Source organism: Acipenser ruthenus, chromosome 5, assembly GCF_902713425.1.
Source record: "Acipenser ruthenus chromosome 5, fAciRut3.2 maternal haplotype, whole genome shotgun sequence".
Classification (NCBI taxonomy): domain Eukaryota; kingdom Metazoa; phylum Chordata; class Actinopteri; order Acipenseriformes; family Acipenseridae; genus Acipenser; species Acipenser ruthenus.
In genome coordinates, this window is record NC_081193.1 from 46933742 (window position 1) to 46951712 (window position 17971).

At 38.8% G+C, this 17971-nt stretch overlaps 1 protein-coding gene across 2 annotated transcripts in view; it reads right to left on the bottom strand.

The window, feature by feature from the left end:
• Positions 1-2485, bottom strand: part of LOC117403081 (acyl-CoA:lysophosphatidylglycerol acyltransferase 1-like) — a 66676-nt gene extending 64191 nt beyond the window's left edge. The window contains exons 1-2 of one of the 2 annotated variants that reach the window (XM_059024286.1): positions 2266-2485; positions 412-675 (exon numbers count right to left, since the gene is read on the bottom strand). In XM_059024286.1, coding sequence (XP_058880269.1) covers positions 412-649 — 238 coding nt within the window. In that variant the 5' untranslated portion in view covers positions 650-675; positions 2266-2485. Of the gene's footprint in view, positions 1-411; positions 676-1328 lie in introns of both variants that reach the window. The other variant, XM_034004983.3, reaches the window with a different exon arrangement.
• Positions 2486-17971: the final 15486 nt, after the last annotated feature.

The window sequence follows — 17971 nt, forward strand, 5'->3', positions numbered from 1 at the left end:
CATATACTGTCACTCTATTTTTTGGTATGACTTAACTGCACAATTTTTGGACCTTAATAACAATAACCATTAAATATATAATATTTCAATTATTTTAAGTCTTATCTTATCATAATTAAATCAGTTTCAATGATCCTCCACCAAAGACACATTCCAACCAAGAGCTATGGTGTATAACAAGATAAGACAATCATTGGATTTGTTACAAATTAAAAAGTCCCATTTAAAAAACCACCAGAACTCAAGCACTGCATCTCTCTAAAGAAAGGCCAGATCAGGCATATTAAATATGACCAATAATGCAAGACATTAAAGTAGTCGAGTACCACAGTATGGACTATTGTAAATCAAACTTCTGTAGTCATAGGGAGAACATAATCTTCAAATGCAATAAAGAGCTAGTCTTCTTACCTGTATATCCTGCAGCCCAGCCCCACGAGGATACCATTGCCAATAGCCATTTAAACATCACTCCTTCAATGTACCAGAAAGTGTCACTGTCCATCAGCCGAACAGGCTGCAGTACTATCAAATATAAAACATATGAAGGGATGGCAACAAGATTATTGATGACCATGAAGGAGAACCGGAGGACAGCTTTCAGCAGAATCCAGCCCAGCCTCCGGGCTCGTTCTACCATCAGAGCCATTCTCCTTCTCCTCGCTGTCTCTTCGCCTAGTGGAAACAACAACACACAAATGAATACGAGCTTGTACTGCGGACGAATAAACACACAGCAGGACATACATACATACACACACAATAATCTATGACATTAAATTTAAAGGACAGATGGAGTTTCATTTTGCTTACATATTATCACGATAACGATTGGACAGTGTGTAGCCTTGCGTGTCTCAACATGCTGCTCGTCATGTATTTTTTTATTACTACAAACACAAAAGTTTCAAAACGAATATAGACGGGACAAAACATTGCATGCCGGTTAAATAGTAAACAATATTTCAATAACCTAACCATTTTCTTATTTATCTTCTGCATTGCAACAAATCACACATTAAAAAAATGCCTCCGCCCACTCGAGTCTTTTTACTACCACTAAGAAAAATTAATAACAACAACAACAAACGTAGGTTGTTCATTCAAATCCATATAAGTTTCGTGCAATTGCAACCGACAACATATTATGAATTGGGGTGGAAATGTGTGCCAGTAAGTCATAATTGTCAAGTAAAAAGAACGTGACACCTTTCATCTTCACAAAGAATAAAGCCACTAACGTAAACAACGTGTGAAATTTACATTATATCAACTTACAGTTCAGAACTAAGCGTTAAAACTGGAAGCGAGCGCTGCACGTAGCTTACCTTACAATGTTGCCTTTTTGTGTTAAAATAGTGAACAGCAGAGCCAGATACCGATGGGTTAACAATCAAGTCTGTTTCAATTCTTGCATTAGCATGAGTAGCGGGGAGGTCATGGACACGCCGTCTCTGGACTCAGCACTAAGACTAGCAGACAGGACGTGTATTTATGATCTGGTAGCCGGGGGTGGGAAGCACAGTGATGATGGCAACATAAACGGATACAGGAAGAAAAAAAAAAACCCTAGCAATAACGTAGTGATAAGGAAAGCCTCTGTAAATAACCCAGTATAATTTCTCTCATTTACTTATTGGACTTTATCCATTTATATTTTCATTTTTGTATTACATACTGTATCACAGTTTTGATCGACCAGATCCAGTAAAAATGGTTTTGTAAAAACAAAACATATGCTGTTCATGTGAAAACACCGTCCTATCGCGATACAGTCTCTTGATCCTATTATAATATTAATATCAGAGGACAGAGGTCTTTCTTAGATCTTTCATTTTCTCCATTGCCCGATTGATGATGAAGTCCCTTCAGTCTCTACAGAATAGATCACCTCTCCCTTTAACTAACAGTGAATGACCGATTTGCTATGTGAATACAAATTGATACAGTCCCAGGGATGAAATCTCTCACGATAGAAGGAGTAACATTTAAAATCCTACTCACACTCCTACTGCCAGATGACAAAAAAATAATAATAATAATGATGTCTACATATAGTCACACGTAGTTCCTTTTATATTCATCAATAGAACCAGATGTCGTGGTGTTTGACAGTCTGGCCACATCCCGCAAATTTAAAATCAAATGATTATTTTAGTGCGTGCTAGCCGACTTATAAATGGATTCTCCGGCACAGTTCAGAGAAGATGGTCTGTGCATTTCCACAAAGCCCTCAAGAGTTAACAGTCCTGTGCGTCTGTCTACCTTCAGCTGTTATTCAGGAGGATCCGGGTGTATTTATGCAATCCCTGCGCGACCATGTCAATTTCTTATTTGATAAAAAAGGTGATCCGGATAAAGTGCAGCCTGCTGTAGTAATTTGCTATGTTTTTACTAGCAATACTCTCTTCTCGTGCAGCCGCCCTGGGGATCTCTTTGTGACGTAACCTCTGACAGCTCACGTCGCTGTGCGCACGCTGCACTGTCAGAATGCAAAGCAAGCCGGGCACAGGGACCAAAGAGATACAGTGATGCGGAGAAGGTTTTTTTTTTTTTTTTAAATGAAACAGAAATCTTGGCGGATCGCAAGTGGCTCCCTCTCTGGCTCAGAATGTTGCTTGTTTTACAGTCCACATGCATAGCTGTCAAGGTCAGCACAGGACTCGAGCTAGACTAGAGATTGTGTTTGTAAAATGTATACTGTAGTACCGTATTCTTAATGAGTGATGTTGTCCGACAAAGCTATATGTTGTTGTTATACCCAAAACTACACTGTACAATAATTAAAAGAACCACACTTAGACAGTACCACTTTTCAGAGGTTGTCCATGCTTATAAAAATAATAACTTTAAATATAGAGTTAGAAGGGGAGTATTTGTCAATGAGCTTTTGGCATGATTCTTTGGTGATTTTTGACCATTCTTCAACGCAGAATTATTCCAGTTCATTCAAATTCAGAGGACTTATCTTGTGCACAGCCTTCTTCAATTTATACCAAAGACTCTCAATCATGTGTAGATCGAGACTTTGACTAGGCCATTCCAGAACCTTTTTTTATTCTTCTTTAACCATTCTGAAGTAGATTTTGTTGTACTTTGGATAGTTGTTGTGTTGGAACGTCCAGTTGCGATTTAAACCAAGTTTTGTAGCGAAGGGTTTCAGATGATTAGCCAATATCTTTTGGTATTTTTGACTATGTATTGGAACTAAATTTCCTGTGCCATTAGAGGAAAAACAGCCTCATAGAAGGATATTACCACCTCCATTCATGACCAAATAGCTCGATTTTTGTTTCATCACTCCACAAAACCTTTGACCAGAACTCATATTCATCATTCAAATGCCGTTTTGCAAACTTTAAGCGATTGTCCTTGTGGCGTTTTCCTTGTGACGGCCTGCGACCATTGAGACCTTCACCATGCAATACTTGACCTATGGTTGAAATGGAAACCCCAGTCCCGTTGCAGACAATTCACTTTGAATATCTTTGTCAGTCAATCTCGGATTGTTATTAACCTTCCTCACAATTCTTCTCCTTGTTCTTAGTGAAAGAACCTACTTTCTTTCAGACCGAGGGAGCGTTGTGACAGTACCATGAGTCTTGTACTTCTTGATAATAGAAACAATAGTTGAAATTGGGATACTCAAATCCTTCTCCAGCTTTATAACAATAAATAATTATCTGCCTAAGGTCTTCAGATAGCTCTTTACTTTTTCCCATATTGACTTATTGGTTATGACAGCAATCATCCCATGCCTAACCCTTTTATACTCTCTAAGAATGTTCACCTACAATCCAGCATTTTCTAGAATTAGGTTCCGCATTATCATATTGAAATTTCCAGCACCTTGTAGACAATACTACCATAGCATCAAAGGGTATGAATACTTTTGAATTAACATTTTTGGAGTTTTGCCAAAAAAAAAAATTGCTGAAATAAATAATTGTAGACATCTATTTCTTATAACTTCTTTTCCTCATCCACAAAAGCAAAACCTTTGCTACAAATATATAATTATTATTATTTTTTTTACTATTATTTATTTCCATATATTAGTATTTACTGTTACAATGTTTGCATTTTATTCATATAATTTATTTATTTTGTCTTTGTTATTGTCGTTGTTTATTATGCAGCCACTCAACCTGTTTTTTTAAACTGATTTTTTCCTTGCATTAGAATTATTGTGATTCAAAATGGGTTATTTTTGTTAAAGTTCTAATGCCACCTTTAAATGTAAACATCAATCTCTCTTTCCTACTTTCACCTGAAGAAGGGACCTTTATCCAAAGTGACTTACAGAGACTAGGGTGTGTGAACTATGCATCAGCTGCAGAGTCACTTACAATTACGTCTCACCCGAAAGACGGAGCACAAGGAGGTTAAGTGATTTGCTCAGGGTCACACAATGAGTCAGTGGCTTAGGTGGGATTTGAACCGGGGACTTCCTGGTTACAGGCTCTTTTCTTTAACCACTAGACCACACAGGCTCCTCCTATTTTGGTTTTCAACTCACAGTGACCCCCTACAGTAATCTTGTTTAATAAAAAGTACATAGTACAGTATTAGTGTTAAGCATTACTGTTTCAAATAAAACCTAACATTTGACATACCAGATTGATCAACTATATGTTTAAATAGAAAAAGCACTTAAGAAACTATCAATATCATATTAATTAATATCTAAAACCAGGTAAAACACCAGGTGACACCACTAGCAAAACATTTGGTGCAGAGCACTGGGTGTAAGATCTGGTGGGTGATAGGAGAGTTAGTAGGTCTTTGTACAGAGAAGCAGCTTGGTAGGTTTTACACTAGCTGCAGAACAGAAAGCAAGTACAGTTCACTCCGTTTATAAGAATTACTGATATAAGACTCAATCGCATATAGTGATCAAAACCACTGGGACAAAATCATTCCTGTACTAAAATAATCTGCTTATAAGAATCATTTTGGGGGTTAATTGACTACATGTAATATTATTATTATTTATTTCTTAGCAGACACCCTTATCCAGGGCGACTTACAATTGGTACAAGATACCACATTATTTTGTACACATTATTTTTACATACAATTACCCATTTATACAGTTGGGTTTTACTGGAGCAATCTAGGTAAAGTACCTTGCTCAAGGGTACAGCAGCAGTGTCTTTCACCTGGGATTGAACCCACAGCCCTTTGGTCAAGAATCCAGAGCCCTAACCACTACTCCACGCTATGCTACTGTGTCAAGTGCAATGCCGTATACAGCCAATAAAGCTGTTTTTGAATTTGAATGTGATCACATCTCGCGTGATTAGGTACGTGGGCAGCGTGTATACAGTATAATCGCTGGTCCGCAGCGGCTCCCAGGGGGTATCGTGGAGCTTTGCATCTCCGCTTGGTGAAAAACTGTGAGATTTGCATCACAACTGAAAAAAGCAAGCCACAAATGCTTAAATGCAGTGGTAGTCCTGGCAGTAAAATACTGTACTGTAATGTCATTTTAATTCAAAGGCCATTACACGTAACACCACACTGCAGTTAAACTAGGCACCCTCATGACACGATCGCTCAAGTATATTGTAGTAAAATAGGATTCTGCAGCCTTGAGTAAAGATACTCGTGATCATATAACAAGTTGCTTATCTACGAGGACTTGTTTTGATTGTTTTGATGTGTTGTCCTCAGTGATTGAGCATCATTGACATTTGTATACTGTATTTAAACTGCTGATGCGTAGAAGCACGCTTTTACTAATTATAATCATATTGGTCTGCTTTTAAGAATCAAATAATCCGGGACGGATGTGATTCTTATAAACGGAGTGCACTGTACAAAGATCTGATAGTCCAACAGAGCAGTTAGACCAGGAGTGGGAAATCAAGGAGTTGGAGCAGTTTGTAGACTCCCAGGTGGAGTTGCATGTGGCCACACTAGATACACAGAGGAAGGTGGGTGGACCAGACAGGGAGTGGACAGTAGTTTGAGGGAAAAGGAAAAGGGGGAATAAGATAGAATAGAGTTTAGCAGCACACTGGTGGAGAGTAGAGTCCAGAACATGCAACCAGTATAGTGACCATGGGGAGGAAAGCGAAGAGTTGCAGCAGACTTCAGAACAGGTCATTAATACAGTGGAGAATAGTGTTGGTACTGTTAGCAAGCTTGCTGATCAAAAGAGTCGGGACAGTCAGAGGCAGACAATCGGGTCACAAACAAGTCAGGTACAGAACCAACAGTGATTGTCCATGTAGGGGCAAATAACATACATGAGACGAGGTCAGAGGTACTAAAAGAGAGGTGCACTGAACTCACTGCCAGGTTCAAAGAGAAAAGGAGTCCATTAATCTTCTCCAGGGTGCTTCCAGTTCTGAGAGCGGGGAAGGAGAGGCTTAGCAGAATAATTGGTTTAAATATATGGTTAGAGAATAAGTGCAGAAGGGAGGGTTTTGGGTTCATATATAACTGGAGCACCTTTTTTGGACAAAGCGAGCTTTACAAGAAAGATGGCTTACACCTTAATGATAGGGGAGCTGATATTCTAGCATGGAGCACAGAAAGAACCCTTAGGAAAGCCCGACAGGATTTAAGCTAGGCAGGGAGGTGGGTGGGAACCAAAAGCAGGTTCTTGTTGCCAGTGATGCTAAACATAATCCTAGAAAATCCTTCCAATATTATAAAAGTAAAAGAACTGTGAAAGAGGAGGTTAAGGTATTCAGGGATGAATATGATAACAAGGTTTATGAGGATGGCAAAATATCTGATGTATTAATCAAATATTTTTTTATGTTTTTACCAGAGATGATACAAATAATATGCCGGCAGTGCCACACAGGTCTTGAAGATTCAGCATTAGTGAAGTAGAGGTATTAAATAAAGCTAAAGCAAAAAAAATAACAAATCACTGGGCCCAGATATGATTTATCCAAGGGTGCTTAAGGAAACAAGGGTAGAAATAAGTCGAACACTGGCTACTATCATGAATAGTTCTTTAGAAACAGGTGAGGTCCCTGAAGACTGGAAGCTTGCAAATGTTGTGCCATTATTTAAAAGGTGGACAAGACAGACCAGGTAATTATAGACCTATTAGTTAACTTCCGTAACTTGCAAAATGGTGAAAGCAATATTAAGAGGTAAGCTTGAAGACTATTTATACAGCAACAATATTATAGGGGATAGCCAGCATGGGTTCAGAAGAGGGAGGTCATGCTTGACTAACCCACTTGACATTTTTGAGGATGTTACAGCTAATGTAGATGATGGCAATGCTTATGATATAATTGATCTTGACAAAGTCCCACATGAAAGTCTTATAAGTAAATTAAAAACAGCAGGGAAACAGGGGAGGACATGTAATTGGATACAGAACTGTATTTCGACCCTTACTGTTCCTCATCAAGATACACATTGCAAGATTGTCAAATTTGCAGTTGATACCAAACTTGGGGGAGTAGTGGACTCTGAATCCACAGCCCAGCTAATTCAAAGGGATTTTGAACTTCTTGTAACTGGGCAAACTTGTGGCAAATTCTTTTTAATGTTAAGAAATGTGAAGTAATGCATATTGGGTAAAAAAAAGAAATCCATGTTATAAGTATGAAATAAATGGGATGGAATCAGGGAACGAGGACTGTGAATAGGATGGCTGTAGGGGTGACGTCAGACCAGGAAATGAAACCACAACACAGTCAATTTTGGGGTGAAACTGAGACGCAATGGCGTGCAGCTTCTATTAAACAAAATAATAGACTTCTAAACAAACTTTAAAACAAAATAAACGGCACGTGGGCCAAAATAAACAAACATGGAACACAAAGAGTAACAAGTAGTATGCTGGTTCCAAAACCAGCATACGTAGCAATTGTTATATCCTGTGGTAATAGTTTTCACAACTCACGTTTCATTCCACCTGTACACACTCTCTGGCATTGCTAGTTCAAGAGACTATAGTGTTTCCATTAACCTTAATTCTTAACTGTAACATTTTAAACTCCAATTCTTGCTGTATAGCAGCAGTGTGGTTAGGGCTCTGGACTCTTGACCGGAGGGTCGTGGGTTCAATCCCAGGTGGGGGACACTGCTGCTGTACCCTTGAGCAAGGTACTTTACCTAGATTGCTCCAGTAAAAACCCAACTGTATAAATGGGTAATTGTATGTAAAAATAATGTGATAACAATTGTAAGTCACCCTGGATAAGGATGTCTGCTAAGAAATAAATAATAATAATACACTCCTAAATTAATATACCAGATGTCCCATCAGTCAGGCATCACAAGCCTAACTGTTAACATGTGTCGACTGTTTCTTTCAGTGGGAATGAATTCAGATCAATTTGATATGGGGTGCAGACAATCAACAGGATGCGCTGCCCATAATATAGTATCGTCCAATAACACCACAGTTTCTTATAATATACTGTAGTACAGTATGTACTGTAGAACCTCCTAATTGGCATATATTATATTGCCTGTGATGAAGCCTGACTGATGGGACACCCTGTAGTTTCTAGAAATCTGTGCTAGGGTTTCAAATACCATTTGGGCATCCAATATGGAATCAGCAGCTGCTGGAAATGTACCTAGGTTTACAGTATATGAACAATGGACCATGCCTCTTATAACACAATCTTCTCACTTACTCATAACTTGGCCCACAATACAAGAACAGAGGATCAAAATAATTTAAACTTATTTCTGCATATATAATTAATAAATAAAGCACAACCTTTAAATACAAGCAGACAATGTGGTCATTGTCCCCAAAGACAGTTTTTCCACCCCGTTCATTTATACTTATAACATGGAATTTTACACCCAATGTGTAATACTTTACATTTATTAACATTCACATTCATTCCCAGAAGTTTGCCCAGTTACAGAGAAGGTCCAAATCTCTTTGAATTAGCTGGGCATGAGAATACCATGTTCTACTATAGCCATGTTATACTATTAGTACTATGTTTAGAACTAGTTTGTGTTAAACGGGACTAAAAAGTTACTCTGTGCCAAATAGTTAATGACTTTGAGTATGTTTCCCCCTAGTGTCTGACTGAGTTAATTGTATTGTAAATATAGAGTTACCACAACTGCACAACTATTGTTATTTAATCCAAATCTAGCAATTCTAATTAACGCTTGTTACTATTTGATATTAAAAACAGACATTATTGTCTAACTAGTTTGAGGCTTTCTCCCTCTGTCAACTAAATATTCATCTAACTAAAAATACTTATTCTTTTTCCTTTTTTATTTATTTGTATTGATTATTGATAACATTTTACATCTGCTAATGTTTTCAATACGTTTCTTAAATATGTATTAAATATTTACACCATATGGGACACTGTCTAATTTAAAAAAAAAAAAGTTAGTAATTCATGTATTATCAGTGTACTACTTAGGCTAAATGTAGACCTGTATGCACAGCTGTGGCAAAAAGTTTTGCATCACCTAGAATTTTAGAATTGACTCAATTGAGACATAATACAAAACAAATAAACTATATGAACATAATTTAGATATTTTATTCAACGTCATGTAATCAAAGAAACTATAAAACAATATCGCTAACGGCTACCGGAAGCCATAATAGTAGTACAGTATTTCACGTTAGATTTCAATTTGTGTCAGTTTTTCGTTAAGTATATGGACAACTACAGAGCGGTATGTAATTCAATATGTTAACGTAACATTATTCAGCAGGTTTCATTTGACTTTGTGAAGCAAAATTAGTTAATTCTATAAGGTGATGCAAAACTTTTGCCCATAGCTGAAGAGCATTTATTTATTTATTAATTTATTTAGCACTTTCTATACACAAGTATCTCAAAGCGCTGTACAGTACATAGCAGAAAAAAATAACAAACCACAATACATTTGTATAACATGTTACACATACAACTGCCACAATCAGACCATTTAAATAACATATTTAAATAGCAGTATACACATAATACAAAAGCAGCAATTTTAAAATTACAATAAAACACACTAAGATAAGAAAGCCATTTTATAAAAGCGTGTTTTTAGTCTTGACTTGAAAACTATAAAGGTCCCAGCTTCCCTGACAAACGAAGGCAGAGCATTTTATTATTTAGGAGCTCTACAAGAAAAAACCCTACCTCCCGTGTTGCTTTTGTTGACCCTAGGAATAACCAGCAGCTCCGCATCCTGTGATCTCAGAGTGTGGTTTAAGTTAACAACAAAATCTTAATCAGCACTATACTCCACAGGGAGCCAGTGTAAAGAGGTCAAAACAGGGGTAATATGTTCACTTTTTCTGGTTTTAGTCAGAATTCTAGCGGCGGTATTCTGAACAAGCTGCAAGCGGGATACCACACATTTTGGGACACCAAAAAAAGTGCATTACAATAATCAATTCTAGTCTCTCGGTATCAGGTACAGAAATAATTGGTCTAAGTTTGGATATATTTCTCAAATGGTAAAAAGATACTTTAGTAACTTCCCTAATACGAGTCTCAAATGAGAGATCAGGATCAAAGATGACCCCCAAACTCTTAATTTCTAGTTTAAGTTTTGATGAGAGACTGCAAGGGTCAAGCTCATGTAATCCCACATTTCCTTTTAGTTGATTCTGTGAGCCCACTAGCATAACCTCTGTTTTATCTGAATTCAACATTAGAAGATTCTGTGACATCCAGTGATTGCTGTAAGGCAAGTAGCTAAAAACAGAAAAGAAATTCCTGGCTTTAGGGACAAATATAGCTGGGTATCATTATCATAGTGATGGAAGTTCACTCTGTGTCTGTGGATAATGTCACCTAACAGCATGTATAATGAAAACAACAAGGGACCTAGAATGGAGCCCTGTGGAACACCACAGACAACTTCTGATAATGCTGATTTTACCTCCCCAAACTGAAACCTATCAGAAAGATAAGATTTGAACCAGGATAGGACAAGGTCAGACAGTCCTACTGTGCTTTCAAGACAGTGACGCTAGCTGAGGAGGCAAGTGTACACAAACACCAGGTAGGAAAGCCAGTGGTAGAAGCAAGAAGAATAAAATCAGGCAGGCACAGCTGAGGAAGACAGCCAGCCTTAAATAAACAATTTATTAAAGTATATGGTTACGTACCCGAGGGGACGTGTGTAGTGATAGGGGAACCTTGGCCACCTCAGTGTATAGTGCACAGTGAAGCGTAGGACAGAGACACGAGCTGACCGGCATAGCAGCAGTGGGAGCACTGCATAAGCAGCACTTTTGTTTTGTAGTTTTATTACTGTGTTTTATTTTCCCTTTTCATTTCGCCTTTGGTTTTCATTATTATTTTTGAGCACTTGTGATTGCACCTGGATATACCTGTGTTGGTAACCTGTGGTCCTGATTACCGTTGCCGGTATACAGGCCACAGACAACAGCACCTCTGTGGGCTAAAATAAATAAAAAAGAAAATAAATAAAACGGGGCACCTGTGCGGTGTTTGCAAATACAATCTACTGTCTCCCGTGTCAGTGAATACCCCCACCCTTCCACACGTGGTGTTAGCTGTGGGATTCACTGGCACTGCATAAACACAGTAGTGCAAAACCAGGCAGCAGAATCGATTACCAGCAATTTACCATCTTAATGGATCTCCTGCTCGAAACCATTACTGCTGTGGTGCAGGGGAATGCAAGAGCTGCGGGGCCCGACCCATGGCTACAGCGGGCAACGAAAATGACGGCAGAGGATCGGCCAGAAGCATACCTGGAGGTATTTGAGGCTATGGCGATCTCTGCCGGGTGGGCCTGAGAGCAGTGGGCTAGCTACCTCCTGCCACAGCTGACGGGGGAGGTGCAGGCGGCCGTGAGGACCCTGGATTTCACGGCAATGATGGACTACCCCACGCTGAAGGCGGCCATCCTCAACCGCATGGGGGCAACTCCTGAGGGTTATTGCTGCAAATTCTGGGAGGAGAGCTTTGCGGAGGCGAAGCACCCCAGGCCCATTGCTCACTGTTTGCAGGATTTCACCCAGGGATGGTTGAACCCAGGAGCAACCACCACTGCCAGGCTGGTGGAGGTGATCATAGTCGAGCGGTTCCTGAAGTGCTTGGCTCCGGGGCCGCGCTTTTGGGTGCAATGACAGGCACGCACCACCCTGGATCGAGCAATCCAACTAGCAGAGCAGTACCAGGCAGCAGAACCAAAGCCCACTAACCTGCATGGAAACAGCGCTACTCCAGCATCACCCCCTCTACTGGCCCCAAGGAGAGCGAATGGATTTGGGGGGAAGGGTAGCCAGGTATTTGAACGGAGTGTGGAGGCGGGAGCTCCCGGCCTGAGAACCGGGGCACAGTGGGGTCACCCACGGGCTGCTGCAGTGTTGGACTGGGGTCTCGTTCGGCCACCCTACCGTCGAGTCCCTTTGATGGCTCCTGTGCTTCAACCTCCTGCTGGAGCTTCATGGCAAGAAACCAGTTCACCGATGTGTGGAACAAGCTGGGAGGTGAACCACAACGGCCGGGATTGCTCCGCTATGGGATGTGACCTCATCCAACCAGGTAAGACTGTTCCATTACATCAGTGTCAGTTTGTTTTTATTCTCTATTAAATAAATTCTATTCATTAAAAAAGGCAAGAGAGAACAGACAGTTGTTATTGTTTTTATAATATAGGGGAAGTTAAGGGTAAAGTTCCTGCATGGGGGTAGGGGTACAGGCAAGTATAAACACGTTTAATTTCAATAACAACCCTAAATAACATGTTGTTCCTGTTATTAAGCAGTAGTAATAATCGGAAGGTATTTAAAAATAACAAAAGCATGCCGTCCTTGAAAATAGTCATCAATGCCAAATATAATTTCATTAAACACAAACATGTTTTAAAAAGTGTCTTAAAATAAAAAAATAAAAAAACTGAGTGGAAGTAGAAGACTAGGTTATACTATTTTACTACTGTACTTCTATTATACTAAATTTAACCTGAAGAAATACAAATCCTCAAACATGAAGCATTAATTTGGCACTGACTCAGAAAACAGTATGAAATATGAAACTGGAAAAAGTAGAGCAGCTGAGAAACCAGGGTCCACACAGACAAATTGATCATTGGTTTGAATTTAAATGCTGTGCCTGAAGTCTGTGTTAAAAGTATATTTATTAAAGGTGGTCAAAAAGTCTGAAACTCAATAACAAAGCAAGGGGAAAAAATCCTTTCAACAACAAATCATCTTCTCTAAGCTTCATTGTCTGTTCTAAAACAACTCTAAAGGCATAGCACCCTGTCCTCTATTCTCTGAGTTAGTGCAAAGATATACACTAACAGGTATTTATGTGCTTCCTTTCAGAAGTAACATTAAACACTTGTTGGCTTCAATCAGCTTTTAGCCTACCGCGCAGCTCTGTGAGAGCACCTCAGTGAACCTATTCAGTTCTGGGCTGGACTCCCAATTATACCAAATGTTCTGGTTGTTTTGTGATGAGTAGTAATGTGGTCACTTTGGAGACCTCCAAACCTATTTCAGTTTTGACCTGACCCAAATAAAGGTTTTAAAATGCATTTTCATACATCTTGTTAGCACTAGCAACATTATCAGTAGTCCCCTTTTTCTTCAATCTGTTGGTTCTTTGTTTGGAATATGTATATGTATATATATTTCAAAGAGAAAACTGAAATGTAGCTGCTGCTTCCTGGTACCTTAACATATCATGTAGTTCAAACACAAAAGCTCAGCTCAATAAAGAGAATCAGTTATTAAGTATGTAATTTTAAAACCTTGGTTAGCACTTCTTTCGTTAGCCTGCTGTGCCTTCGACTCCCCATCTTTTCTCCATTGTGTATTCATGAGTTGGATGTAAATTGTCTCAAAGTTTTTTTTTGCCCTTAAGCAATAATTCAGCTTTTTTGCGTTTAAATAATTGAAAGCTTTATATATATATATATATATATATATATATATATATATATATATATATATATATATATATATATATATTATATATATATATATATTACTTTTGGTATAACATTAATCTCAAATGTGGAATTAAGTTTCTGTTGTTCACTGTGCCACTGCAGTTTTATCTTCACAGGCCTCCCAAGCAAGATGAAAAGCATTAATTTGACTCATACACAACATTAGTCATAAAAAATCTTGAACACTTGAAAAGATATATTTGTGTAAATATTGTGTGCCATTCAGGTTTACTGGGTTTGTAACAATTACAGAGTAAGTAGTTTTGAATGTAATTTTAATTCATTTTCCCCCCATTCTTAGTGGCTCTGAGTTCTGTTGCTCCAATATGGAGTTATGGTAAATATAGCTCACTTTGAGCTTACCTGGAGAGCGAGCGAGAGAGAGAGAGAGGTAGGGCCAACAGAGTTGAAAGTTCACATTGTCAATGCTGAGAAATGACAGTTAGGATCCATAGGCAAGCTCAAAGGCAGATTAGTGGCACACTGGTACTGATAGGGCAACACTAGTAGTCCTGATAACAGACCATATTGGTGCCAATGTGAATACAAAATAGATTTAGAATATACTGTATTTCACCAAATCCTTCTACAGTAGCACACAGCAATTGATATTGTACAATGGTAAGGTGTTTCCACAGGTATTAATCTAATCTAAACCTACTGTATAAGTGGAAATATAGATTTGCTGCTTTTCCCGCTGTAAGGTTGGCCTGTAAGGTTGGCAGAAATTGAGTTAATTCTGTCCCTGCCAGTAATATTGTTGAAGCTGACACCCTGGGATCCTTCAAGAAGATGCTTGATGAGATTCTGGGATCAATAAGCTACTAACAAGCAAACGAGCAAGATGGGCCGAATGGACTCCTCTCGTTTGTAAACTTTCTTATGTTCTAACAATCACATGTGTGGCCATTCCCCAATTAGGTAATTGAGTGCTAATTCTGTAGTTGCCACCTGTATATAAGGGGAAGAATTTGTTAACTAAAAACATTAGGGCTCAATTAAAACTGTAATCTATTCCAATCTTTCTAATACCACTCTACAGAAATGAAATGTGTGCTTCCTGGTACCTAATCACTTCCATTGCTGCAGGCTGCATGATCTGATTGCAGCCAAAGCATCTAAATAATCAGGTGAAGTCAGCCACAGAAGCAACTTTAATAACTATTCTATATATCACACGGCTAACTGGTATTGGTGAGAAACAATCGTTCTTTATTGAAAGAATGAAAAAAACAAAGTAAATGTCAACTCAGGACAACATAAATGGAGTGGAAGTGGACAAACTCAAAATGTAATGTTTTCTTGTCCAACAATCCTCACTCACATAGCTGACCATAGCCACTTCTCCACCATGCTGTTAAATGATGGCGTGCAGCATTTAATTGGAGACATTCCTAATTGATGTGCATGATTTGAGTTGGTTCAATTTCTACAGGCCCAGTAATAACACATGTAGTACTGACAGTATATCTGCATAGCCTAATTACAAAGAAACAAAATTTCCTCAACATATAAAAGAGCAGTAAATGTTACTAGTGCTAACACATAGATTTTAAAGCCTTGGTTATCACCATGTGCACTAGTGTATTTTTACATGTATTTTAAGGAAACCGTTAAATCAATTAAAAAACCCTGCTTAGCTTTTTACAGAAGAGACCAACATGCACCGTTCTATTTCCATAACCTTAGTACACAGACGTTTTCATTTTCTAAACAGTATTTATATCTATTTCAAGAAGGCAATCCTTTACATGTTTTAAAATGTTGTTCTAGCTCTAAAAGTACACAAAAGCAAAGCTGGAATTATGAAGTCAGATCACAGGTACAACTCTGTATTACTCAGAGACTGCATGACGCAAGAGATGTGAGGCATGGAGAAAGAAAGAATTGCAATTTTTCAATCAAAGTTTGCATTGCCTGAAGCTTAAGGACCCAGTACTGAATGCTAATGAAGGATGGCAGCCAGATTTAAGCAATGTAAGCCTCTGAAACTGTGACATCTGGTATGTTTCACAATTTTAGTATTTGTAATATACTTTTATTCATTTAATTGACTAACTATTTCTTGCCAAAAACTTAATTAGTTCAATACATGTAATGGTTGCTAGGATTGGGTGAATGTGCTATGCAATAGGAGTCGTCCTTGTGTGTGTGTGTGTCTTCTCTCTCTCTGTGTCTGCATCTATCTATCTATCTATCCCTCCCCCTCCCTCTCTTTCTCTCTCCTGTCTTGTCATGGGAGGTGACATATGTTCTTCATTAAGAGAGGAGTGGATGATATGGAGAGGGGGGCAAGGAATGTGTGGGCTGGGGTGGGGGTTAGAGAGACTTTACATGTGTGCCTTATGTGAAACTCAGCAGGAGAGCAGCTGAGATCGCACTAATTGTCCAGAGCTAAATAGCCAAGTATTTTTACTTTGTTACTCTGTATCAGGGCTAATTCATAAACTCTAGAAGTAGTGAATTTCTCTGTATAATTTTACCTGTATGTTAATAAGAAAACCCGATTCCTGTGATTTGAAATTGTTTGTTGTGTCTGGTAATTTTTACGCTCTGGTCTCAATAGATATTAAGAAAATATTAGGCCTTGTTTTCTTACAAAACCATTTCTCAAGACTGATGTCTATGAATAGCAATTATCAGGCATCCATTATCTCCACACATCTGCTTTAATAACAGCAATACAGAATATTGTGGATTATAAAATATACTTAAAACTGACTGTTAATAAGAAATGTAGGAAGTCACCAACCAGATGGCAGCCTAAGAACGTTGCTCTCCTGGTCTTTCGATTTAAAATCCCCAATTAACGAGACAAATCTGAAAGAAATACGATTAAAAAAAAAATATATATATATATATATATTTTGAATACTGGGGCAATAATGGGAACCAGAAGCAGCGGCCGAAAAACAACAGACCAGTTAGAAATTCAAGATGTACCGTAGGAGAGGCCAAACAAAGTGACAGCAACGCTCCACGCACTCAACAAGATGAGAACAGTCAAACTCGAGATATGGAGAAACACGACTGTCCGGTGAGCCTGGAGAAAATCTATGCTGCATTGCTGGATTTCAGACAAGATATAAAATGGAAAACTAATAGATTTTACAGAAGACTTGAATCGTACTAATAAAATAATAGAAGAAACTGAAGACTGCGTTGAAGAATCTGAAGCACAAGGTCAGAAAATGGAGGAAGTGTTGTTACATGTACTAAAGCAACAGAAGCAGCTGGAAGCTAAAATTACCGACCAGGAAGGCAAGTCGAGATGAGAGAATATCATATTGTATGGTATCCCCGAAGATTCAGAGAGATCCTCGATGGCTGAGTTCATTGAAGGACTGCTTAAGAAAGATTTCGACCTGCCTGCTGACAAAGACCTGTAGATAGAATGTGCCCACAGAGCATTAGCCCCTAAACTGAATTCCAGGGCAAAACCCAGATATATTGGAATTAAATTCTTAGTCAGAAACCAAAAAAATTGAGAGAAAATAAAATAAGGTTCCACACACCATTTCCAGGCAGGCTGCGAGTCTTCTGTGAATCTGTGTTTCAAGTATACCAGACAGCAGAGGAAGCAGCAGAAACAGATTAAACAGGAAATAGATTTATATCTACAAAATAACGATAAAGGAGAGATATCCCCGGCAATTGTCTGGGATGCAGCAAAACGTTAGGTTACTTACCGTAACCCTGATTCCCTGAAAGAGAAGCCGAGGGAATAAATAGTTGCTCCATGGAGCTCACTTCCTCTTTTGCATCGAACCCGCGAATGCGAGTGATGCGGCCTCGCAAGGTTTGGTGGTCGTGTTCTCTTTCAGGGAACTAGGGTTATGGTAAGTAAACGTTCCCTTTCAATTCGAAGACGACCGCCAACCAATACTTTTGGGAAAGTATACCAGAGCCGTCGCGTGGGAGCGTGAGCGACGCCTCACTTCCGCCAACTAGTGTTGGTGGTGCACACGTGCACCCTCAAGGACCCATGTGCCTAATGAATGCGTAGAGGGATCTACCACATTGATTCGGTAGAACCTGTTGAATGTATGCGGAGTAGCCCAGTTAG